General features: G+C 34.2%; 3 protein-coding genes across 7 annotated transcripts in view; 1 reads left to right on the forward strand and 2 right to left on the reverse strand.

Moving 5' to 3' along the window:
- LOC136409722 (insulin-like receptor) overlaps nucleotides 1-7,626 on the reverse strand; it is a 52,094-nt gene extending 44,468 nt beyond the window's left edge. The window contains exon 1 of the mRNA XM_066391419.1: nucleotides 7,392-7,626. The gene's annotated coding sequence lies outside the window, so the exon portion shown is untranslated. The remainder of the gene's footprint in view (nucleotides 1-7,391) is intronic.
- The window catches only part of LOC136409733 (translation initiation factor eIF2 assembly protein-like), an 89,485-nt gene that overhangs the window by 7,239 nt on the left and 56,352 nt on the right, over nucleotides 1-25,894 (forward strand). The gene's annotated exons all lie outside the window — the stretch shown is intronic.
- Nucleotides 13,014-25,894, reverse strand: part of kmr (kramer) — a 28,356-nt gene continuing 15,475 nt past the window's right edge. For 2 of the 5 annotated variants that reach the window (XM_066391415.1, XM_066391413.1), the window contains exons 5-15: nucleotides 24,812-25,046; nucleotides 22,460-24,598; nucleotides 21,260-21,413; nucleotides 21,123-21,204; nucleotides 20,903-21,058; nucleotides 20,121-20,763; nucleotides 19,865-20,065; nucleotides 19,334-19,809; nucleotides 17,261-17,663; nucleotides 17,071-17,208; nucleotides 13,016-16,850 (exon numbers count right to left, since the gene is read on the reverse strand). In XM_066391415.1, coding sequence (XP_066247512.1) covers nucleotides 16,735-16,850; nucleotides 17,071-17,208; nucleotides 17,261-17,663; nucleotides 19,334-19,809; nucleotides 19,865-20,065; nucleotides 20,121-20,763; nucleotides 20,903-21,058; nucleotides 21,123-21,204; nucleotides 21,260-21,413; nucleotides 22,460-24,598; nucleotides 24,812-25,046 — 4,743 coding nt within the window. In that variant the 3' untranslated portion in view covers nucleotides 13,016-16,734. Of the gene's footprint in view, nucleotides 16,851-16,920; nucleotides 16,973-17,070; nucleotides 17,209-17,260; nucleotides 17,664-19,333; nucleotides 19,810-19,864; nucleotides 20,066-20,120; nucleotides 20,764-20,902; nucleotides 21,059-21,122; nucleotides 21,205-21,259; nucleotides 21,414-22,459; nucleotides 24,599-24,811; nucleotides 25,047-25,894 lie in introns of all 5 variants that reach the window. The other 3 variants (XM_066391416.1, XM_066391414.1, XM_066391417.1) reach the window with 3 other exon arrangements.

Consider the following 25,894-nt stretch of genomic DNA (forward strand, 5'->3'; position numbering starts at 1 on the left):
GCCATAAAATTCGAATCTGCAACAAAAAATAGGGGATGCCATTTAAAAAATAAAAGTCATCCCCTATTTCCTCTCCACAAGGAGCCGAGGGGCACTAATTTTAGCATCAATGTATTAGCTCCACGGAATAATTAAACTTTCATAACAGACATTTTTATAGAGCACTTATTATTCGAGATATTGCGATACTTCAAGTTAAATGTTTCATCATATATAGCATTTCCAGTTTCGTGAACTTAGATGGGATGCTTCTTCAGATATTAAGTGGTTTTCATACTTTCTGCTAACCCTGCAGATATACTTGGCTAGTTTTGCGCCTGATATGAATTAATACGTGACCGAAAAACTAAACGTACCGGCCCTATGCATGAAACGTCCAGAGCGACTTGTAATAGTCCACTGGCACTATGCAGTAAAACTTGTAACGGGCCGTTATCGATATGTCCGGGAGGCTGTTAAATCGTCTTGTTGCCATTCTCCAGAACAACTCGGTAAAATGTATGCACTTTAAATGTGTTCATGAAACTATTAATCCGATGCTGGGTATTCGCAATGATATCGCTTTGTGACTGTGATTAATTATTGCAGGCTAATCACCTGTGCTGAAATGTGCCAGATGTAATCCGGCGTCTGACAAATGAATTATTAGTATATCTACATTATATTTTGTTCATCTGACCTTTTTATGAATTTCTATAATGTATCTAAAATAGTAATACCATAAGGGAATAGAGCAAACAACAACCTATTACACTGATGAATAAATCTTTTTTTTTTCTAATAGAATAGAACGGTACTTTTACGTGTAACATACAACATCCAAAGTCTCACTCAGGGCCACATTGATGTAGGTGTTACCTAGAGGGACGTTTTTGCCGCCCTCTTGTACCATACATGCATAATCCCATGGTATTATTCATGTAATATTTATTGCAGTTTTTGATGCCTCCATTAAACTTGCTGATCTCACTATGAGAAAGGCTGGAATTCGCTGTTATCTTGTAGAATATAGTCATTTTGTTTCCTATCTAAAAGCTTTTAAGGAATCTTTCTTTTTTCCCTTGCATATGCAGCTGTAGTTGCCTCGGTGGGTTTATACATCATACATATACCTTATCTTGCAAATAGGTAAGCACCCACACCATTGAAAGCGCTCTGAGATATTTATTTTTGTCTTCTCAAAATTTTCCAACGCTTTCAGTTATTCTTGCATACCTGATAATATTTCTTATGATTGATTTCACGAACTTCGGCGAGTTTTTGCACACTCGAAAGCGTCAGGGCTGGAACAACCCGATCACATAACGAAAAATAATTTGGAGCCGTGGTCCTCAACTTGATGCTTCGATAACTCAAAAATTGATTTCGAAGTCGTTATTCTAATGGTATAATAGATTTGAGATGCAAATTTGTCAATTTCACATGTGCAAAGTTTTTTGTCTCTTCTGATTGCGGTTCTTTTACTGTGTGTCTTGTAATGAACCTGCATAAATCTGTCGGCATTACACCAGCCAATAGATTACAGTAGAAAATATGTAGTAAATGCAATACAGAAGACAGCCGTTAGATGGTTATCACTGATGTCGGTCTCTATTTCGATGTAAAGAGTAATCACACCGTCGTAAGTTTGTGTTTGCTGGGGTATCAACGTGTATGTTTTTTCCCTGTTAAGAAAAAAAAAATGAATTGCGAAATGAACAAACTCAATTTCCTACGAAGTTCTTGACTTAGGCATTTTAAAGTTGGTCTGCAAATATTTATATTTATTTGATGTTTGCGCAAGCCTCTCCTAAATCAAATGTAAGCACGTCAAATATGGTCATCTAACGTCAGTAATCTAAATCACATTGACAACTTGCTCTTGTCAGAAATTAGCCTAAGGCATCCTTCATCGAATGCGACGTTGTCATCAAAATTGGTCAAAGCACTGGGAAGCTATTGCATTCAAACATTACACCTCCGCCACAACTTAATTCGATGAGTAATAAAGCTTCAAAATTCATTAAATAAGCATTTTTCACACGCAGAAGTTTGATGAACTTGTATTTGATGCTTCTTCAGATACTAAACGGGTTTCATCCTTTCTATTGACCCTGTAGATACACTTGGATAATTCGAGGGGTGAAATGAATTAATACGCGTGGCAACAACGTGTTTCTTGACTATTGAGTAACAAAACTTCCGAAGGCTAAAAGGAGAAACTTAATTTGATAAGAATGTCTTGAGTTAAGGTTTTGATTTTAGCCAACAAACATTGATTTGAGGTTTGTTTCAGCGTTTCCTAAATTTTATCGCCTCTGTAAAGAACTATAAAAGGTTACATCGTTGCATTTGAATGGCTCAAGATATTTCCAATTTAGTGTAGGTATGCAAAATGTTACTACTTAGAGTCAGTAATGTAAATCACATCGACAGCCTGCTGATGTGAAAAGGTAACCTAAGGTATCCTCTATCAAATGCGATGTTGTTCATTAAAATTGACCAAAGCGCCGGAAAGCCGTAAACATGCTTGTGGTGGAACGCTACATCTCCCCCTTATTTTTAGTCAAAATGTTAAATAGAATAGGCTTAAAATTATTAGCATTTAATAAGCGATCTTTACTATAATGGCTTTGAAAATAATTGCGTTTTTTTGAAGCTGCGCCCCCAGGAGTAAAGTTAGAGGATGAAAATATATTTTTAGCAATTTCTCGTGTGTGCGCATAAAATTTTTTCATATCGATGTATTTATCAGTAGTGATTTTCCATGTACAGGGCGTCCCAACAAACACTAGACATCCCGAATAACTTGTTTGCTATACAATACACCAAAATTCGGTAAGACACATTGACTATAGCTTCAAGGGAACTCATTTTAACGTTCAACATAGCTACTCAGTTTCATCCCTCCTCCCTGCAGAGCTGCCTCCTTAAAAACCTTAAATGCGAAGTAGGGTCTAGTGATACATCATTTGAAAGGGTATTCATGAGCCTAAGTAACGATGATGATAATTTAAATTTTTATGGCTCTACCTGCCAAAGCGGCCTTTTTTATTATTTACAATGCTAGGAGGTGAACGATAAAAAAATTGATTGTTGTTGCGAGAAGGTGTTGATGTGCAATCAAAAATGTATTCGTTTTTTTGTCAATAAATGTTTTAGATACTTTATTTTCATCAGTTCCAATTTTATTCGTGCCGAATCTCATACATAAAGTAATTTCTCAAAATGATTTATTCGTTTCAAGAAAGAATTGAATTGGTTGAAATTTACCATAAAAATGATAGTTCAGGAAGATCTGCAGCGCAAATACTTGCTGACAGACACCCAGAAAGAAATGTCTCACAGTTAATGGAAAAATTTATGGAAACTAGATCTGTGGGTAATAAACGATCTCAGCGTCAAAAATCATTTAGGAACGACGTAATGGAAGTGGCGGTCTAGGGGGCAATTATTGATGGATAATACTCAGTTAATAGGAAAGGTAATGGAAAACATTGGAATATCAAGGAGTAGCATTCATCATAGATAGCAGTAGACATCATAAGATGTCATAAGGTTTTTTTTATAAAATTCAATTAATTCAGGAATTAAACGAAGATGATTCTGAGTGTTGCTTTGAATTCTGTGAAACATTCAGTAAACAGTTGTTAAACAATCCCAAATTATTTTACAACACATGTTTTTTCCGATGAATGTACAGTTTTCTCAAATGGACAACTCAATAGGCACAACTGTAAATACTGGAACGTTTTTTAGCACGATTTAGTAAGACAAGCACAGTGCCAGTATCCGGTAAAAATAAATGTTTGGCTGGAATCCTAGACAATTACATTGTTAGACCGTTTTTTATTAATGAAGCTTTAAGTGGAGAAGGTTACTTACAACTTTTACAAGAAACTATTTATCCCGCTATAACTGAAATTCTTGAAAGGCGTGAAAATCTTCTGAAAGGCGAATTAGTATTTCAGCAACACGGAGCAACACTAATTTTCACATAAAAGTTTTCAACTTTTTAAATACATACACTTTATAGTGTGATTTGCTACTATTATTATGGGACAGAGGAATACCACTTTTCCCAATCGCTGGATTGGTAGAACAGGTCCTATTGAGTGGCCACCAAAGGATCGTGACCACTCTTCAGGATTTTTTCTACGAGGGTATTTGAAATTAAAGGTTTATAGGACCAAATCTAAATCTATCAAATAATTTCAAAAGTGACTGTATTATTATCTAGAAATAAATGCAAGTCATTTTGGACAATATATAAAATAAAATCAATTTTGTATTTTTTCACCTTCTAGTAGTGTAAATAATAAAAAAGGCCGCTTTGGCAGATAGAGCCATCAAAATAAAAAATTATTATCATCGTTATTTAAGCGATTGAACACCCTTTCAAACAATGTATCAGGTGACCTTACTTTCCATTTAAGTTTTTAACGCAGTGGCTTTGCAAGGAAGAAAGATAAAGGTGAGCAGCTATTGTGTGCGTTAAAATGAGCCTCCCTTGAAATTATAATGAACGTGTCCTACCGAATTTTCATAAATAGCATAATAAACAAGTCATTCAGGGTGTCTAGTTTTTGCTGGGATACCCCGACGGACAGCCGGCAGCCACTTTTAACGCACCACCCGATACGTGTGTAATGGATTTTGGAACGGCAAACTCAGGAACAATATACAAAATAATTTATTTGACTATTAAATAATGCACCTCGATCAGGTTTATAAAAATTACAAAATTCTGGGAAGTACAGGTCAACACGGCAATTGGGCCAAAAGAGCTTTTACAAGTTTTGCAAAGTTTTTAAGTACTAAAACCGAAGGTTAACACACATAGACGTACGACGGCTAAAAGGCAATTATCGGCTAATTTATTATCGATATCTTTCAAGTGTAACACTTAGATCAGGGATCCTCAAACTACGATCCGCGGGCCAAATCCGGTCCTTGACACTTGTCCATACGGTCACGGGCCGGATGGTCAAAAAAATTCGCGATTATTCACTATATTAAATGTTAATACCATATAAAAGCATATCGAAAATTTTCAATCAATAGATTTTATATGGAAAAATTCTTAATTTTATGTACGTTATGTTTATCGTCGTTTCTGTAGTAAATTTTATAAGAAAAGCTGGACTGAATCATAGACTATTTTCTTGAGCATATTGCACCTGAGAATGACGATTTATTGTACCACATTGAAGTGCGATGATTGAGCCGCGAAAAAGTGCTAAAACGCTCCTTTGAGTTACGAAATCAAATTGGTATATTTATGATGGAAAAATTAAGGCCAGTTCCATAACTTTTAGATTCCATATGGTTGTGGGATCTAGCATTTTTGACTGACATAACTGAACATCTCAACTCTCTTTATGTAAAGTTACAAGGAAAAGGAAAACTTGTACATCAACTCTTTTTCCATATTAAATCATTTCAAATAAAATTACTTCTCTTCAAACAACAGTTGGAACAAAATAATTTTTTAATTATGCAAAAAAACTTACATTTTCAGTTTAAATTGCATTGGAAAAATTGTATTGTTAGAAAATGAGCTACATATGCCGTTTAAAGGTTTTTGTAAATATTAAAAACTGTTCATTTTGTTCTAAAATCCATTTGAAGTACATCCTGATAAGGTTGATGTGAATATGCAATTAGATCTGACAGATTTGCAAGTTAACAATGCTTTGCATTCTTTGTTTTAAAATAATAATTTAATTCAGTTTTGTTATTTGTTACCAAAAAACAATTACATGAATATTAGAAATTTTGCTAGAGAATTGATTTGTATTTTTGGAACAACTTACGTCTGTGAGCAACACTTTTGCTGATAGAAATATGGTATAAAACCAAAAAATCGTTCAAAACTAACTGATGATGATTTGAAAGATTTTTTTACTATTGGTGCTTCTAAATCGGCACCAAATATAAATAAAATAATTGAAAGATCTACAAAATAAGCACATCAATCACATTAAATATTTGTGTTTTTTGTTTGATAATTTTATATATCTTTCTAAACAATAGCAAATTCAACAAATTATTTTATTAATATTATTTTCGTATGAAACTTTATATCCGGTTCGCTCCTCGTTCTATACATTCACATGCGGCCGTATCTCTAAAAAGTTTGGGGACCCCTGCCTTAGATGAATGGCAAGATTGCTCTTTTATTCCGGAGTTGCAGTTATATCGATTTAACGAAACGTAGATGTTTTTAAACCGTGATTCTTATAAATTAAAGGGGTGAAAGTTTTATTATACAAGGCGACCCTTATTGGGGCAGAAATAATACTAAAACCTAACCAATGCAGGGTACGTTACCAAGAAGATGGTGATCTACATAGGCGTAACATAAGGGCAGATTACACATGTGCTACCGCCACTGGTGTACGTATCGACAAAAATAAGAAATGGTTTGAGTAACCTGTACTTACGGTTATTCAAAGACTATAATAATAACAGAGGCGGTTAATCTGTAAGGGTTTCAAAGAGTTCCTCCCACACTGAACTTTACTACTTCAAATAAATATCGCATGGATATCCTTTGATCAAATGGGCAGGCAAACGTACAAAACATTGATGTTTGCAGTTGATACTGAGATATTTTAATTGTAATAAACTGTGACTTCGGTCGCAATAATTACGCCAGCTTGTCAATATTCCGCCTGTACAGAAAGATATGTATAAAAACGATTTTAGAATGATAATCTCATCTCATTGAATCCAGTTTTATACGCCTGCAATTCAGAACGAATTTAACTTTTTCGGTTCTGCTCGGTTATTGATGCATTATCGCACATTTTTAACGAGAAACCGAGGGCGTTAATGCATTGCTACATATATCGCTGCATACTAGCGGTTTGTTTCTATTCCCTCTCGCATTCTGACAGGTTTAAAGGACACTTCAGAATGTATATTAACCCTGAATCAAAGCCTGGTGGACACCTTGAACTTAAGCTGCATTGCAGTTACTGCAGTAGTGCAGTACGACCTTGATAAAAGATGCATTCAGCTACTGCAACTGCAGTAGGCTATAATAATAACTTCCAAATTTAAGTGCCAAAGCGCCGATTGATCCATTTTGCCGCAACCAACAAAACGCGTACTTCCAATGAAAGATTAGAAAACTTGTTTTGACTCTATGGGCCGATGTTGGATCCGAAACGTACGTTCTGCATGTAAATAATTATTAGTTAATTTAATTGCAAATTGTCGTTATCTTGTTAAATATGTAAAATATCGGTGATGGAGGATAATTGCAGCTTATGCATTATTTGTTGACAATTGATGTTGTCACAACATGTCAAAGCCGTTTTTTTCCGACTATCTATATGTAAACAATAACGCAACAACTTGACAAGGAAGCAATATTTGTACACAAACAAAACAGCAAAACATACCCTCTTTTCGTGCACATTCTAGGCTAGACCATGTGGGAATCGGACCTCAAACGTAGAACTGGCGATCATGTAGTCACGTGAAACTCGTCACTCGCCACTAGGGAGGTTGCTGTTCCCAAAAATCACGCAAGCTTTCAAGCTACACAGTTGTAATCACTCCAGCACCATACTTCCAAGACACAAAACTTGTACTTCGCCGATGTTTGTTTGGCGAATTTCTACTACACGTTCGGTTGATCCCACTGTTGCCGGTTCTCGCGCTTTCTTTTCATCTCGAATTCTGGACGCGTCATGAAGCTCATAGAGATATTAAATTCACTCCAACTGTATAGTAGCGTAATAGAGGAAATCGGCGTGTTTATATCTAGAACTCATCGCGGCAGTTGATTATCGAATCAGGCTGAGCAGCTTACCAAATTCCTCTTCCTGTCAGAATTTGTGAGTTAATTTTTTCCTTTCGATTATTTAGGGTTATCATTCCTAAGTTGATTAAGGTCTCAAGGATGCATTAATTACGACAGCGATCTAATGAGTGGCCACGCGAACGCCTGCCTGAACTGACGTAGACAGACCTAACCTGGACTAACGTGGTCATTGCGAAATGTGACACCTGTTGGTTCGTCCACTTTAGTTACTTCAGACTGATAGATATCTACTCAAAAACTTCTCTTTGTTTGACCGTCCGAGTCGATGCTCGTCTCATTCATAATTCAGACCTAATGCAATATCCACCGAGGCCAACTTTTATGCCAATACTAACCTTTTACACCTCTATGATCGTGTATCGTCCCACCTTCCCAGACGAAAATACACGCGATGTTGTTTCCAAAGTTCCTTAACGGGATAACGTAAAAATGACCTCATGTCTTGTCATGAATGAAAATCATTTCATCATTTCGGCACCCTTCGTAAACAGGTCCGAACCAAAATGTCTTTAAACAGCTCCTTTATCCAATGCAATTTGAGGACATGCACGAAATATTTGGTAATTAATAGCATTTACCTATATTTTACGTACATAATTGCTTTTTTCCATTGGGCACTCCCAGAGTCTAGGACCTTGAAAAATTTATTATCGCATTCAAAACAGTTAAAACTCATTTTAATTTGCATTTTTTTACTAGGAATCAGTAATAATGTGTAATTTCATATCTCATCAAAACCGGTCTTATGTCGGGAATATCTCATTAGACTGTAGACTGATTAAATTGAGAATGACAAATACACAATATTGTAGTCAAGTACAATCATTTATATACAATTTGTAGTTATGTTGGAACACTTGACAACAGCGTGTTTTCATATGCTGCACATTTATTGTCCAAAGCGACGTTGCCATTGTGAGATAAAAGCCTTAATGCTAACAATTAATGATGAACAAAGTCAGTTTTTAAAGTTAAAGTCAAAACGTGCTTGTTGCTTTAAGATCAACATCTCTGTGACCAAAGTTTATTTTTACGGATTGCAAAAAAAAAGTTGAAAATCGGAGATTAAAATAAAAATGTCAGTTCACAAGTATGACCTTAACACTTCACTTTTGTGCTATCACTATAATAATAACTATTAAAAAAAGTAGTGCTGTAAAATGTTCTTTCAACAAAATATATTTTACTTGTCGGCGTATGTGCCCGGTAAATTACTGGAGGATTTATTTTGCATGACCAAAGTGTCAACTGTTTCGTGATTTACGTCATATATAAAATTTATTCTGGCATTAATGAAGGTAAATGGACAGTCAAATTCAAATAAAATGTCAACAATTTTACGTGTTCTTTTAGGTCAAATAATTATTGGATAATTTACGACTCGCTCACTTGCCATTTTGCACCCAAAAAACGTAAAAAGTCGAAATTAAAAATCACTGACACATTTGGTTATACAGTTAAAACATATTCTTTTTAGGTGCTGTGTATTTTGCTAAAACTTCAAATGGCATAGATACACTTCTTTTCAAAAATTATGCTATAACGATTCACTAGTCAAAAAATTACTTTATTTCAGGAATCGAGAAAAAATTATTTGATTCCACATTAAAACAAAAATATAGTACGAAAATTGATATAAAAAAGTTTTTTTTATACTTTCTTATCCATAATATGCTAAAAAAGTATCAGCAGGTTTTAATTCGTTTATATTTTGTAGTAACTTTGGGTTCACTTGAAAATTGCATCATTCCGAAAAATTTAAGTTCTATGAAGATGATGTTCGAATTTGACATTAACATATATTATGTCTCCTTGACTTCAAAAATATAAATAAGCCTATAATTATCCTGTACACTTTTCGTGATATTTGGTTCTAAATATCATCAGGCCGATGGTAAGCATGAACTCGCGTGTAATGCTGATATTATCCCAGTATGCAGAGTTTATTCTAAAAAGGGACGATTTCATTTGTTTTATGGTGTTTCTTGGCCTATTAAAGTAATTCCAGCAATATGCCTTAGGTTGGTCCGGTAATATTAAAATGCAAATGTTTTGGAAACTGTGAGAGATAATTATGACATTACTTACATTTTTGAAATCAGAAAAAATAACGAATCTGAAAGTATTGGAGGTACAACTCAAGGGGGAGGACAACCTGAAGATCTCCCCTCCTCCCATTCAAAAGCAGTCAGTGTAATCATAAATTATTACTGAAATATATTCAAATGGTGATATTAATATTTCTTTTGATTAATTTTGTTTTACATACATAAATTTTTAAATAGATAGATAGGCGTATTAAAAAAAAGTGTGCGGCGTCCATTAAAAAATAACCGTAGCGATTTCTGCTTAAAAAACATTTGATATTATTTGAAAAACAAATCGTATTGGATGATGAGTCTACTTGAGTTGAAATCATATGGGAAACTTTTTTATTATTAATTTTACATAAAAAAGTTATTCTTCATAAAAAGTTTTCCATGGTCTTAAAACTAAAATGAAATAAACATATTGAATTTTTAGAGTCGTATATCAGCTTTCTTAAAAATATGAATTTTACAAGAAAGTTTTATTATTGTTAGTTTCAATAATGCACATTTATCTTTTGCTTATTTAAAACATGATAACTTTTTGTTTCTTAATACGTTTTCATAACAGTTGCGTAATTTAAATAGGTAATTAATGCATAACAATCATTTATTTTGCTAATAGGAAAAAACAGAGAGTTAATAATTGTGTAACTATGTAGGATTATTTACTTTAGTTTGAAGTCATTTCAACAGTACCTCTTTTTTGAAATATTTAATCGTTTTTTAACAGTGAAGTTTGATATGTTAGAATATTTAACTCTTACAAAAACGTCCTCAAATTTGGTTTCAACAAGACGGTGCCTTATGTCATAGAACGGTAGCTTTTAGGAAATACCTTCGAAATATTTTCAATGGAAAAGCAATACGCGCACGTTCAAATATTTTTTGGCCGACTAAATCTCCTAACTTAACCCCTATAGATTATTTCTCATCGTATTACTCAAAAACATAAAGTTTACCGACACAGGCCATTTTAAGATGTTGATCATTTAGAAAGGATCATTTCAGAAGTACGTCAAGAAATTACTTTAAACATGATAGTGAATGTATTAAGGAAATTTGGCAAAAGAACGATTAAATGTTTAGGAAGAGAGGGTGGCTATGTCAAGATACTAGTGGAATGATTTAAAACTAAAGTAAATAATCCTATATAGTTACACAAATTGGTAGTTCTTTGTTTTTTTCTATTAGCAAAGTAAATTACTATTATGCGTTAATTACATATTTAAATTACGCTATTATTATGAAAACATATTAAGAAACGAAAAGTTATTATGTTTTCAATAAACAAGGGATAATTGTGTTTTATTGAAACTAACAATAATGAAATTTTCTTGAACAAAATTCATATTTTTAAGAAAGATGGAATATGACTCCAAAAATTTGATGTGTTTTTCATTTTAGGTATAAATTTTTCATTTCATTTTATATTTAAGACCGTTTGAACCTTTTTATGAAAAATAACTTTTTTTCGTAGAATTAATAATAAAAAAAATTTTTCCATATGATTCCAACTTAAGTAGATACAATGCGTATGTGTATTGGCAATATAAGATGCAATGTAGTCCGAAGGGACAGGGTACGTATATATATGAGTTTAATGTCCAAATTCCGATAGGGGTCACATTATTCTATGCAGAGTGTTATTTAAATACGTGGCCAAGCTTCAAGAGGTGATTCTCTGAGTGATTCCATAATGAAAAATTTATATAAACATAGGTCTGGTTATGCTACGTTTTCAAGATACAGGGTGTAAATTTTTTTTTTTTTATCTTTTCTTTGTAAAAATCTTAATAATATTTTAGCCGATTTTGTTGAAATTTGGCAATGCTATTTATGATTATTATTGTTATTTATGCGCCAATAATTTTTTTAAAACTTTTATATCTTTTTGTATTAAGCGATTAAAAATAGAACTTTTTTATCTCTTGAATTTTTTCCGCATCAAGTTATATGTTTAGTCACTTAATACAAAAAAAATGTGAAAGTTTTAAAAAAGTTACTGGCGCACAAATAACAATAATAACCATAAATAGTATTGCCAAATTTCAACAAAATCGGCTAAAGGATTATTAATATTTCTACGAACAAACGATTTTTAAAAAAAGTTTGTCATCCTGTATTTTGAAAAGGAAGCATTACTGGACCTATGTTTATATAAACTTTTGGTCTCAGAATTACTTAAAGTCCCACTCCTTGAAGTTTGGCCATGTACAACATCCTGTACAATATCATACATATAACACCTAAATTAGGAAAATGCCTATTTTGCAAGATATTTTTTAATATCTTGGTTAGCTATTTTCTAGATATGGATCTCCCAAATTCCTCTACTATCTAGATTTGTATACATTTGTACGTACATCACAGCATTGTAACAAAGTTTGTTCTATTCAAACTATTAGTTCCACGCATTTAATTCCATTAAATTCCATACAAGGGCCAGGGTTCCATATATAAGAATTACAACCGATATATATATATATATATATATATATATATATATATATATATATATAGGTATGTAGGTACCCATGCAATATTGATTGGTGTTCCTTTTCAAAAAGCTCATGTACAATAAATCTTCCTTCTAAAAGTCTCTCTATTAAAATCCTTGAAAACTAACTGCGCTGTTGGAACTAACTGCGCTGTTAGATGGCCATGCCCTATTTCGCCATCGATTTTCCTATCTTCGCAAAGCCAGACGCAAAATGAGATATTTAATTAATCTATTCAAGTCTTGATAATAACGGGTTTTTGGTTTTGGGGCTTGAGGCTGAAGAAAATTGCCTTGTGATATATAGGTTTTGGAGGGTCTGGAGAACTAACGCTAATTCCTGTTATACACAATTATTGGCAGCTATTTATAACGGCGGTCTATATGTCGCTGTTTACCATATGTATATTAGGTACCTATGTATTATATAATTCAGCGATGCACGAGTCACGGGAGATGCAAACACATATAAAAGTCCTTGGGAAGTTCTTATTCGAATTAGAATTGGCCTTGGTTGAGGCTCGAAACGACTAAATCAATACGGGGCGACTTGGGTAATAGGTGATGGTTACCCCTTTTTTGTTGTATTAAATTACTCCTGACAAAAACAAGCTTATTTGCCAGACAAATTACTGATACCCTTTCATGGGACATCAAATTCTTGTCAGCAGGGAGACAATGAGGCAGACAGCTATAAAAAAATTATGTGGAAATGTTAGATATTCTATATTGAGGCAAATAACAAACAACGAAAGATTCTATGAGGGCTGTTATGCCTCATCATCCCTCAGACGTAGGCATCTATTTCTACGTAAAGTGAGCTTTCTTGCACGGATGAAAGGTGTATAGCAGTCCTCATAGTAGTCCCTTCTGATATATTAATCTTTAATGTATTTAAGATACCTAATCCTTCTCTACAAAAAATTATACATATACACTGTAACATACATATTACGATTTTTCACTTTGTACAATAAAAAGTACCAAATATTTACATAAAGGTCAAGTTTTGTTAATTTACAAAATGCATTCATTATTCTATTATGTATGTACATAGAGTCATCAACAAATAACAAATACTTTTATAGCAATAATTCGATTCACAGATAACAAATTAACAACATTAACAAAGGAAATTTTGCCATTAAATCAAAGATGTTAGTGGGTAATAACTTCGTTTTTTCGACATCAAGGTTTTTAATTTAATAATACTCAAGAGGGAATTGAATTTTATGGGTACAGGACTTTATGACATGGTGTTATTATGAAATTAACTCATGAGCAAAGAGTTTTCAATTATTAGCCTTAAACGATTTATAGCTTCAGTTCTCATCCAAGGATATTATTTTCAGATTAACCGTGTATTCTGCGAGTTTGAAACTAGAAGGGAAGGTGATAATTATGTTTCTCTCTATGTATGACGCGTAAAAAAGGAAATATAATGCCCGACCACATCCCAGGCTATACGAAATTTCTGGACATCCTGTATGTTAATGACAACATTTGTAATGTATGATAACCAAATCTCGTTTTTTGATTGTGCCATTCTTTAGTAACAATGACCAGCTGAGGCTGAAACCTGATATGTAGGACAGAATGTGTCAGGTAAGTAGGTCGTTGCATTTCTTCGCTTTGTGGTTGAAAAATGGACAAAAAGAAAAGAAAATTTGTTGCAGAATAGTTGTAAATGACAATTTTCAATAAAATTGCGAAAAAGCTGTTTTCCGAGTTGCTTGGAAATCGATTTTTTTTGATATTTTTATTTCCAAACCCAAGGAAAGCTAACTTAAAGCAGTTTATTACTATTCCTCCGTTCAGTAACTACTAGTTTACAAAATTTTCACATCGCAGTAGAATTGACAATAAATTGATATTGTCTGAAACAATTTCGTTATAGCCCCATATGAGCTTGCTTCATTGATTTTATTGTCTCTCATCAGTTCTTAATAAATACTATCTAAGAGTGACTAACAGTACCCCATTCATGGGCAAAATGATATACCTATATTAACAATAAATATTTTTTGTACTCCAAATTAAACGTACACAATATAACAATAACAATATCAGAGAGATTAACCCTCACTCAGTAAATTACATGTTGATATTACCAACACCCAATGAGCATTTTTAATATATTATGGTAACCAATTTCGCCAAAGCTTCTGTGTGGCAAAAATATAAATAAAAATATATATTAATAAACATATGTAATACCATGCTTCGTTTGCAAGGTAAAAATATTTCAGACATTTATCACTGGAAAATTGTTCTGTTAATATACGGTGTGTTTCAAATTAGTTTTACGTGTATGGGGATTTCAGTTACTATAAGGAATACAGCGCCGATTAAATGGGGAATTCGTTGGAGAATTTTATAAGAAACTCATACAGGGGATACCATTGAAAATTTTGTACCCGCCTTATTTTGAACTGAGATCAAAATATTAGACTGTGCCGTGACACGTCGATCTTGTTTTCGAGGGGGACACATTTTAGCGTTAGATGCTGATACAGCCAAACAAACTCTTTCGCGGAGATGAATTTAACTTTACAATCTCAAACGGCACTATAGGTCGAGTGACATCTCATTATAAAGGGTTTTTTTTATTTTGATTGTCAGCATGTAATTTGTTTTTAATTTTAGATATATTGAAATATGATGAATATACAGGGTGATTTTTTAAAAATTGTCCACCCTAAAAATCTCAACAATTATTGCAGTACAAAATATTTCAAAAAATACGTAAATCTTTATTTTTGGGAGCCATCTTTTGATTGAAAAATGAATGTGTCGCTACTAATCCGCTCACCATCACGCACCACAACTTAAAAAAAAAGGAAACCCCTTCTGTAACACATCAATGTATGTATTTCTACTTTTTGAAAATCTCCCCTTAAAACTGCTGTATCCTACCACTGTCTTACTGTATGGAGCAGAAGAATGCTCAATTTGAACATTTGTACGAAGAATTAATCAAATTTCACTACTTGAAACATATGTTCAATTTTTTTCATTCATTTACTCAAACCAAACTAAATCATTTGGTAACATAGCAGCTTTAAATGGTGATAAAAAAAAACACATTCAAAAAGCAGAAATGCATACAAAGTTGTTTTCAAGATTTTAATTATCCATTGATGTGTCACAAGAGGGGATTCCTGTTTAATTTTTTTCAGTTGGAGAAAGTGAGGACGAGAGGGTGAGTATTAACACATTCATTTATGGGTCAAAAGGTGGTCCCAAAAAAATAAAGACTTATATGTTTTTGAAAATTTTTTTAAACTGCAATAACTTTTGAGATTTTTTGAGTGGACAGTTTTTAGAAAATCACTCTGTATGTTGAAAATAGTTGAAATTTTTGGAATTTTTCATTGAAATTGCATTATTGCCAAATAAACCGGAAAAAATGGGCAGCCGTGGATGCAAATTTGATAAATTCAAAGTGCGAAGGTTTTACACATAGCCAGCTCAAACCTCATTATAATTTGTCCAGCCTGTACCTACTTTAATATTTATGGATTATATTGGTTTGTTATTTAGCAGGTGACCTAAAATTAAAAAAAAAAATTTGCTGACAATCAGAATTAAAAAACCCTTTTAAATAAGATATCACTTAACCTATAGTACCATTTGAAATTATAAAGTTGAATGCACCCCAACGAAGGAGGTTGTTTCGATTCAATTGAATGCTGAAATATGTCCTCGAAAACAAAATTGACGTGTCGTGACAATTTCTAATACTCTGATCGTGGTTTAAAATAAGCCGGGGGCAAAGTTTTCAATGACACACCCTGTATGTGTTTTAATAGCAGAAACTACAGGGCAAAGTTAAAAATGCAATGTTTCACTTTTTTCAAGTTTTCAGGAAAGCGGCGAAACCTAAAACACTTTTTAAACAAAGTTCGCAAGTAACCAAAATCCTCATGCACGTAGATCCAGTCTGGAACATACTGAATGTAAGTGAATTCTAATTTTTAAATTACTTAACTTAAAGCTATTTAGAATATGTTTGAGCTTACCTAGGCATTGTATAAATTACTATCACCATTAATAGACATACAGACAAGTAGAAAGTTGAAGAAGACAAATTCCAAATGGGAGGAAATTGTTTTCTCTGTTATTAATTTATTTAACTATGTATACATAGGTACATAATATGTAAGAATTAAGTCAGTCTCACAAGAATTTAGATATTTCAGCTGCAATATCTTATAACAATATTAAAAACGACTTATGATTAGAAATTCAATAACGATAGATAATGTGACAATAACGTCTAGGGCCGTGTCCAACTGTTGACTCTGAACATTCAATGAGCAACGCACCTCTTAACTATAGAAATTCTCTCGTTGTTGGTAGAGGGGTAAGGGGGTTACTGGTGAAGAATCCTCCTCTTCATTGTTCATGGGCTGAGGGGCGAATTTCAAGGCTTGCAAATTTTTCACTGCAAATTGACATTATTTTCACAAATTTCAATTACTTGGGATAGATTTAAGAAGCATGCAAAAACACACCTACAAACGCTATGTCATAACACACATCAACTATGGTCTGGATCAGTGCTTCCTATAATTAAACAAAAGTTAATGCAAATAAACTTAAAGTGCAATTGCGAACTTAAATTCATAAGCAGATTTACGTTTTTTTTTAAGTTTTGTACAAACCTGCAACAACTTTACTCATTTCCATAACTTGTTTTGCGAGAATTTGATTGAGCTGCAACAAATGTTCTCTTTGTTTTTTCTCCTCTGAGATGCTAGAGGTCGAGGCACTTTTACATCCATGATCATTTTTTTTATCATCTAAAAAAACACACAGGGTACCTAATACCTGCTCAACAAAATCGAAACAAACCTTGAATTGACGTCGTTGGAGCACTAATAATGGCAGTGTCTGACAACATTTTTTTAATACTCTCCACTTTCTTTTTCCTCTTCTCTTGCTCCTCCACACTGGGTTGAGGCATGTGTTCGGGAATATATCTTTCAGGAATCAAAATTTTATTTGGAGTGCTTAGAATATTGTCAATGGTCTCTTCATTATACTTCAAGTCTTTATTACTCAAAGTAGATCTCACTAGATCAGGAGCATCAATCCTTTGCCTCAAAGCTCGTTCAATATCTAGATCATCTCTAGCTCTACGACCTTCTAAACTTCCAAGGATTACTGAGTTGTCCTGCGGAGCTGTATGGTGTCTCCGGTGCTCTTTAGGGATTGGTCTTCGTTGAGACTGGGCAGAAGGACTTTTTGTGGAAACCTAAAATTTCATTAACAATTTTTAATGTTAGGATTAAGTATTAAAAGCATTTCCGCGAAAAAACGGTAGTAAGAAAAATAAATCAAGGAGAATTAATCAAAATTATTTTTCAATTTCAAAAAGAACAAATCTAGTCTATGGAGTTAGGGAGAGCAATTAAAATAGAATTCTGAAAATGAAAATTTTTGCGAAATTTATTGGGATATTTAATTCATTCTAACATAAACAGTTCAGAAGGTACAGCAGAAATACAAAAAACAGCAATATTTGGAATGCAATGTGTATCTCGAAATCGAAATCTGTTGAAAATCAAAATTGAGTATACTACAAAAAATATACATGGTGTCCCGAAAAAGAAACTCAATCCGTTAACCACATATTTCTTGCACATAAAAGTATCCGAGGGTAGCAAATTGGATTCCTATACCTTAAAGTTTTAGGATACACAGGGTGTTCAAGTGTACACAGTTCCTACAGTTTTTGAGATATTAAGTGGAAGTTTAGAGAAATTTAAACTCATTAGGGCCTACATAGAGAGAGACTCCTTAATTGCTTGTATACATCTATATGGTGATATTTTTTCTATGGTTAAGTCTCCCTTTTACCATCCCAAGCTATGTATTTTGTGCTACTATTTTGCCCATATTTGGAATTTTACTTGAAAAACGCTTGGGCTCTCGAGTCTATTCAAAGGAACAAAATCATGCGTTGCAAACAAACAGTTCGAAAAGAGTTACAAATATAGAAAATATGCACGAGATACACAAAACTTAGTGTTATACAACAAATAAGTTAGGGGTGGTAATATGGGGTTCAGCCCCAAAAAAGTATCACCCTGTAAATTTTAACACCCTGTATATTTTAAATCTTTGAATAACAGAAATTCAATTTTCAATCCAATTTTTAGATTTCTTTATGCTGAAAGAATTTTTGGTTACTAAAATATTCTCCTTCTTCAGAACACCCTGTGTGTATGTAAAGAGAGCTATTGCAATTACTATCGGAAAGTAATTCCAATTACCAATTCCTTGTAAAAAGAAATTAATTGCAAGTCAATATTGAATATATGAACCAATTAGCAAAATAAAAATAATTCAATTTAATTAAAACAAAAGTAATTCAATTAGATATGTTCCTGTAATTAAATTACTGTAGAAATAATTACTTAGGTAACTCTCAATTAGAGTTACATGTTCATGCGATTAGTTACTGAATACTCTTAAATTTCTTAAGGGTACTACAAGTTAAAAATGGATCCCTAAACGTGCCGAGGTTAAAAAATTCGATTGGTTTAGTAGAAAGTCCTGTAGGTATACAAGGTGTTTCTGAATAGATGATAAAAATTTTAATGAGTGAATCCTGAGCAAAATTTAAGATGAAAAGTTTATATCAAGACATGTTCAAAAATGCTTTGTTTTTGATTTATAGGGTGTTAAAAAACGCTTTATTTGTAATTTTTTTTAAATTACTTGTTTAGTTTATTTTTAGTACATTATTAATACAAGTTTATTTTTTATTGAAACTTGCTAAAAAATGTGTACATATCATACTCTGAATGTTTCCTACAAATGGAAATTTTTTCATTTTCCAATATTTGTCAATGCTTTCCCAATAAGCCTATTTGACTACCTCCATAACTCAAACTAAAATAATAAATGAAACCCACTCACTTCAGTTATAATTTGCCTAGCAGCTTCACTGGTGAACACAGGACTCAATTCTGCAGGTTTCCTGTTTGTTCTAGTAGGTAAAGAATGATGTTCAAAAACTACGGTCTGCGGCCTGAAAAGCACTGAAGATCTTTGCGACGAATCATCTTCTTCTATCAGAGGATCGCATTTTCCATTGAAGGTTTTCTCCCTGTCTCTCTGCCTACGCTCAGACTCTCTTTTCACTATCCTCACAGTTTTAATTTCAGGCTTTTCCAGAGGATTTGAGGATACGGGTACGTCATCACTGGTCGAATCGCTAGTTTTGACGTTTCGATCCTGGAAATCTGAAGACGTAATCAAGGGCTTGGCATCAGTGTTAATGTAGAGAGGAGTAGTAGATGTGCTTGAATAACTGTCATATCCATGATCTATTGAGTTCATGGTGTCCAAATCGGTTTCCCGCCAGGAGGATGTTCCGGGTTTCTTCTTGTTGCCTGCATGAAACATAGTATTAAAGGGCTGTGGGCTATAAAGTGATCAATTGAGGACCGTTCAATGACTGGTCGATTGGGGAGGATCGGTTCCTATTCTGCTGGGAGTTTGGGGTATTTGATCTGTCAGTGAGTTGCCTTACTTGCAAACTTAGTTCTTCTCTTTGTTTTTGTAAATCGCCGATTTTCTTTTGTACCCTCTCCAAGTCTGATTCTAAGACATGGCTTGATGAGCCTGATAAATAGGGCAAACTGTCACCTATAATTTTTGAGAATAATTTTTGCGTTGCTTTAGTTAAAATAAATTAACTTACCTGCATTAGAAAATTGTGGAGAAGTTCGATGCTGTCGAGAATTTTGCAACTTTTGCTTCAACATCAGCAATTCTTGCTCCAACCGAGCGTTTCCAGCCACAGTCTCTTCTAACTTTTTGGAATTTTGAGCCAGCATCAAATGTACCCTGCTTAACTCATTTTCGAGTATAAATTGTTGTCGTCTTGCCTGCTCTATTTCTTCAGGAGTATTTAGGCCTTTCAATAGTCGATTTCTTAGGCCTCCTAGGGCGCGTTCAATGTCCTCTTTATCACGCTGCAAATTGTGAAGATTCCGAGACTCTTCTTGAATCAGACCGTCCAGCTGATAGAGCTGCCTGACTTTCTCTTGCAATTCAAAATGACTAGGCTCAATTCTATTCCACTCTCTCTTTTCCTCCGCCAAAAGTCTTCTCTCTTGGACGTATTGGTTGAATTCCAGTCTTTCTCGGATATGTCTTGCTACATCAGATCTTTCATTGGGGTTTCTGTATAGAGTTCCTAGCTTGACCATGTTATCCACCAGGTTAACAAGAGGCTTGCGTTTTTCATATTGCTTCTCCAGTTCTAGTAAATTTTGCTTGATTCGTTCCAGTTTTTGGAGGTTCTCCATTCGTTTGATTTGGTCCAGATTTCGCATATGGAGCTGCAAAAATTAATTAAATGTTAAAATGTTTAGCTGTGAAAATCCTCAAAGAGGTGTTAGCAGTTATAACGAAAAGACGTGTTAGACTCCACCAAGACCAATCCACTCAAAGGGCTGATAAGAGAAAGTATAATCAAACCTGCAGAGTATCAATTTCGTTATAACAACTTTCAATAGCTTGGAAAGTTTGAGCCTGCTGTCTGCGTAATTGAATCAATAGCAAGACTAATTCTTCGTGGGTTCTTCCAAGCAATTCTCCGGCTGATACGTTTATTTTTGGCTTAGCTATTAGGTCCTTAAATTTGATTTTTTATCTATACTTATTCCATTCGAAAATAAGGCAGCTTTGGTATACTTACTCGTTGAGATGTTCGGAAGTCTTGCTCTCTCTCGTAAAGGTATTGAGATTGCGATTGTGGTATCCAGGAGGGATAAGCAGGCCTAAGTTGTTAAGATTTATTTGATTATAACACAATATGTTGATATTCTGACTTACATGTTTTTAGCATAAGCAGTGCGATCGAGGTTAGTAGCACTTCTAGTCTGCATGTTTTGAATGGTGGGCGTGGTACTCTTAATTGAGGCTCCTCTTGGAAACGTGTCTCTGCCCATAGTTGTGTCCTTGGTGCTTATACTTATGGATCCAGAGGCTATAAGCGGATTTATAGATTAGCAGTCATAGGGCTAATTGAAATGTGGAGGAATTTTGCTTCTTTGCATCCCACAAAATATTTGCTAATTTGAATTTTGATGATACAGGGTTCTGCGATAATGCGTCAGTCTTCAATAGCTCGAAAACTGTTATGTCTAGGAATTTCATTCGAGTATTAATTTATACTGTACAGAAGGATCTATTTTAGGACCACATTTTTACATATAAGATGTCCCAAATTGATTTAAACTGAAATTTATCAAAACCTGGTAGAAATAAAGAACGGTTTAAATACCAGCGTTATAAGATGGAGAAAGAGGTATGTTTATATTGAAAACACTTTCAAACATACAGAACGGCTCAAAAAAGTTAAACAGGATTAAATTTTTTCGTTTTAAAATTGATATATTATATTTAACGTAATTTTTGTTAAATATTTAGTTTACATTTATTACTACTAAAAAATTAAAAAATCAACGTTTATTTTTTTTTTTTCATTTTTAAATATACAACCACTGGATAGGTCACAAAAAAATATGACACGAAAATGTATGTAAAAGGTTTCGCTTTAAAGCCTTTTAAAAAGCGAAAATTTCCATTTTCAACACCTCTTGCTCAAAACGGGTAAATTATGGAGATCGAAAAATTGCCTCAGATAAAAGTGTTGTCCTTCAAAAATTCGATGATCTCATTGGTGCGAATAGAACTGGCAACGCTGTAATAATGAAAATATATTTTATTATTTATCTGGATTAATTGTTATATGAGATTTTGGTTTCCAATTTCTACTATTTATATTTTCCCAGAGAGGGCCACTCGATATCCTTAATGGAACACCCTGTATACAGGAAGTCAAGAGCGGCCCTAATAACCCGTTATTATTTATTACCTGTTGAAGTAAACTTAAATATTTTAGGTAGACACTATACATTATAATACAATTTGTACACAAGAACCATTCATTGTATTTGACAAAAAATCAGAACTCATAGGTAATATTTTCCTCACCTTTCGTTTAAATGATAAAAAAACGTATTTATATACCTGCTTCTTGAGCTTGTCCATTACTATCTCCAGTGTCGGTACTACCTTCACCCGAATCTACCACCACATAGCCCCGATTGCCTTGCGGATCCATCACTTTTAAAACTTGGTCATCAGATGGTGCACTAGACATTAAGTCCCATTGCCTTAAGGTTTCCCTGTCAATCAAAAAACTCCCCTTTTTTTTAATTTCACCCTTTCCCGGCTTTTTATTTGACTCTGGTTTAAAGAGGATGTCGTTAACATATGTAACCTCCCTGGTAATAGCTCTAGGGTGCTTTTTGTGAATCGAATCATGGTCTATTTCAATGCTATCAAGATCATCCATGGATTTGGTATGTCGCTGACTAACTGATCTGAGTTGTTCCCTCCAAACAGAGTCCTCCTCCCATAAGTAACTACCTTCTGAAGTAGTATTAGGGTTCTTCGTTGAGTTATTTGATTCGTTTGCAAAGCTTTCGTTTAGGACATTCTCAATAAGACCTTCCAGGGAATAGGACTTCCTCACTCTCTTCTCCTCAGTGCACTCCTGTTGGAATTTGTCAGCCTTGAGTTGAAGGTAGCAGTTTCTAGATTCTGCATCACTAGTCTCCAGTGTTTTATGTCTTTTCAACGTGTCAGACTCAAATATGTTTTTCCGGTCAATATTTCCAGACTTACCGGTAAGATTAAGAAAGTCTGCCGATGCCGATCGGGCCTGAGCTGCCAGAACTTTTGTAGTGTCTTTCCCTTCTCTCTCTATATTCAAGGGATTGATTATACGAGTGATGTCTCTTTTGCTGCCATTCACACTCTCCCTTTGGTTATTCAAAGTTACTAGGTTAGAGAGATCAGAATAATAATAGGGGACAGTAGGCTGTGCCTCATTAATGATAGGTGTTGATCTATTGGAGCTAACAAAAAAGCTTATTTCAGCCGATATGGAGCAGCTACTGTCGGGTCTACTAGAACGAGGCTTGAAGTCTTCGGTGAGCGGATTAGGAGAACTCAATCTCTTCTTCATGGGATTAGAGGGTGCAATTTCTTTTTTAGCTGCGCGTTTAGAAACTGAAAAGTTCTCATAAGCGTGTCCTCCATCTTCACTTGCAGTATCTTTTTCTGAGACATCTTCACTCAACTTTAGGACTTCAAAATACTTCTCCACACTCTGAATATTTTGGATTTTTCCATATTCCGTAGGAGTGCACAGGTCCTCCGACACGGGTCTTCGGCAGTTTGGAGTTAGAGACGCAATTGATCCGCTATTTGATGATAATCTTGAAAGGTTGTCGTCCAAATCTCGTAACGACAGGAAACTACCCTTTTCCTCTAAGGTTCTGTTTACAGTACTAGAAGAATCGTTGATTTTTGTTCTGAGAGTTGGTATGTAATCCTCGTCATCAAGAGGTGGAGAACTGGTAGGAATGGGGGGAGGTGATACCAATTCGCTGTCAGAGCTGTCTTGGAATTCTGGAACGGCTTTACTCACTCCTAAATAATATGAAGCTGGCCTAAATGAGTCTGATAAACTAAACCTCGATTTGCCAATGTTGTCCTTGCAAGCCTCCTCTTCAGCATCACTACTATCAGACTTATTCTCGTGAATTGCCGGATTCTTTAAAATATCAGGCAACTCGTGAGAACTCATCTTCTCCTTAGGCAGCTCCATATACACCGGTTCCATCATTCCATCTCTAAAGCACACCATCTCGTACTGCTGCTGATCATTTGTGCTAGGATCTAGCAAGGTACTGTCCACACTTCTAGTCATCTCTACATAATGATTCTCTTCAGTTATATCATCTGAAGGTTGCAAGACGCTTCTTTGGGAAGACATCGGCATGTAATTCCCCTCCAAAATAGGCAGTTCATCGGGGCAAGGATTTTGGAATTCGGACAAAATCGCCTTTACCAGTGCACCACTAGACTTAATATCAGTTGCTATAGCTGAATCATCAGTTGCGGATAATTGTGCGACAGAACATTCGGGAAGTGCACCTTCTTTGTTAGTTAGAAAAGATATGGATGCAACAGGCTCATCAGGTAGTTTCAAAGCAGTGGTAGAAGTGAATGACGCGTGTGTAAGTGAGTCAGAGTTATTCGGAAATGTGTCCATGGTCCGTCCTGCCTGTGTGTGCTTGCTCGATTTCTCCCCGTTTTCTGAGCCGATAAAAAATTTACAATAAGAAAGTGGTCCATCTCCGTTTATTAAATTTGTTAGTAGTAGTTGCGAAAGTTACTCTGAAGTGTTAGTTACAAAAAAGGGTAAATAAGTTTTCAGGCAGGAAGGACCTATAGATACTACTCCCAAAGAACCTACACCACCGTTGAAGTAACCATTTAGTGCAAATACAACCTAAATTGCTCACGTACCTTCGTCGTCGGAGGAATAGCTGTTGTACTGGAGTAAGTTGTGGACAGATCTTTTATTTGCCATTGTAGATTTTTTCTGCTTCTTATCTGTCTCGTAATTCGGAGACATATTGTATGCGTTTTCTTTGCCACCTAAATATCCTCGGTACGCTTGAGTCTGATGTGCTTTTCTATTCAAAGGCGACTGAAGCATTCGTTGTTTCCATTCAAGAAGTCTCTTCATGGATTCTTCCCTCTGAAGTCACAAGTTTTTACTCAGTTTTTAAGTCACAAATATTTGTTAAAATATTGGGTGTCTATTTAACAGCCCTTCGGACTCTCATAAGTTTATTTGTGATTTCTTAAAAAAAATCAATTATGGGGATGTATATGAGGCTAATGAAGGTGAATTTTAAAATAAGAACTCTACACAGTGTCCCAAAAAATCGAGGATTCATAAAATGTCATTTTTTTAAATGGGACCACCTGCATTTTTTCCACGTGATTGAATTTTCTCTTGATCCTTTGTTAGTTCTTAGATCTTTTTTACCCTGAGATGCAGTGACTCTAAGCTATGACGTTTTAAAAGAAATATTGAACATTTGCAGTGCCTCATAAAAAAATTAATATCGCAATTACCATGAGTTAGATTTTAATCATTTTAGGATTAATTCTCATGTAAAATCACCTTAGCAGGCACAATTACTCATTTAGCCAAAAATACATACAGGGAATTTATATTAACAGCTTTAATTTTCACCTTCTCAACTTCAATTTTTTTTTTTTTTTAAATAGGATGGTGCGTTTTTTATGACGTAGGACGAAAGAAAATTCAATTTTCTTCATATGGATTCCAAAGTAACGTATGTCTAGGGACTAATATAGGATCAAGAGAGGATTTTATCACGTGAAAAAAATACATGTGATCCCATTTAAGAAAATGAAACTCTATGGCTCCCCGATTTTTCGGGACACTCTGTAGGGTTATTATTAATTTTTAAATTCACCTTTAGCCTCATACATCCCCATAATTATTTTTTTATGAAATCACAAATAAACTAATAGGAGTCCGAGGGGTCGTTAAATGGACACCCTGTATATTAG

Source organism: Euwallacea similis, chromosome 6 (assembly GCF_039881205.1).
Source record: "Euwallacea similis isolate ESF13 chromosome 6, ESF131.1, whole genome shotgun sequence".
Taxonomy (NCBI): domain Eukaryota; kingdom Metazoa; phylum Arthropoda; class Insecta; order Coleoptera; family Curculionidae; genus Euwallacea; species Euwallacea similis.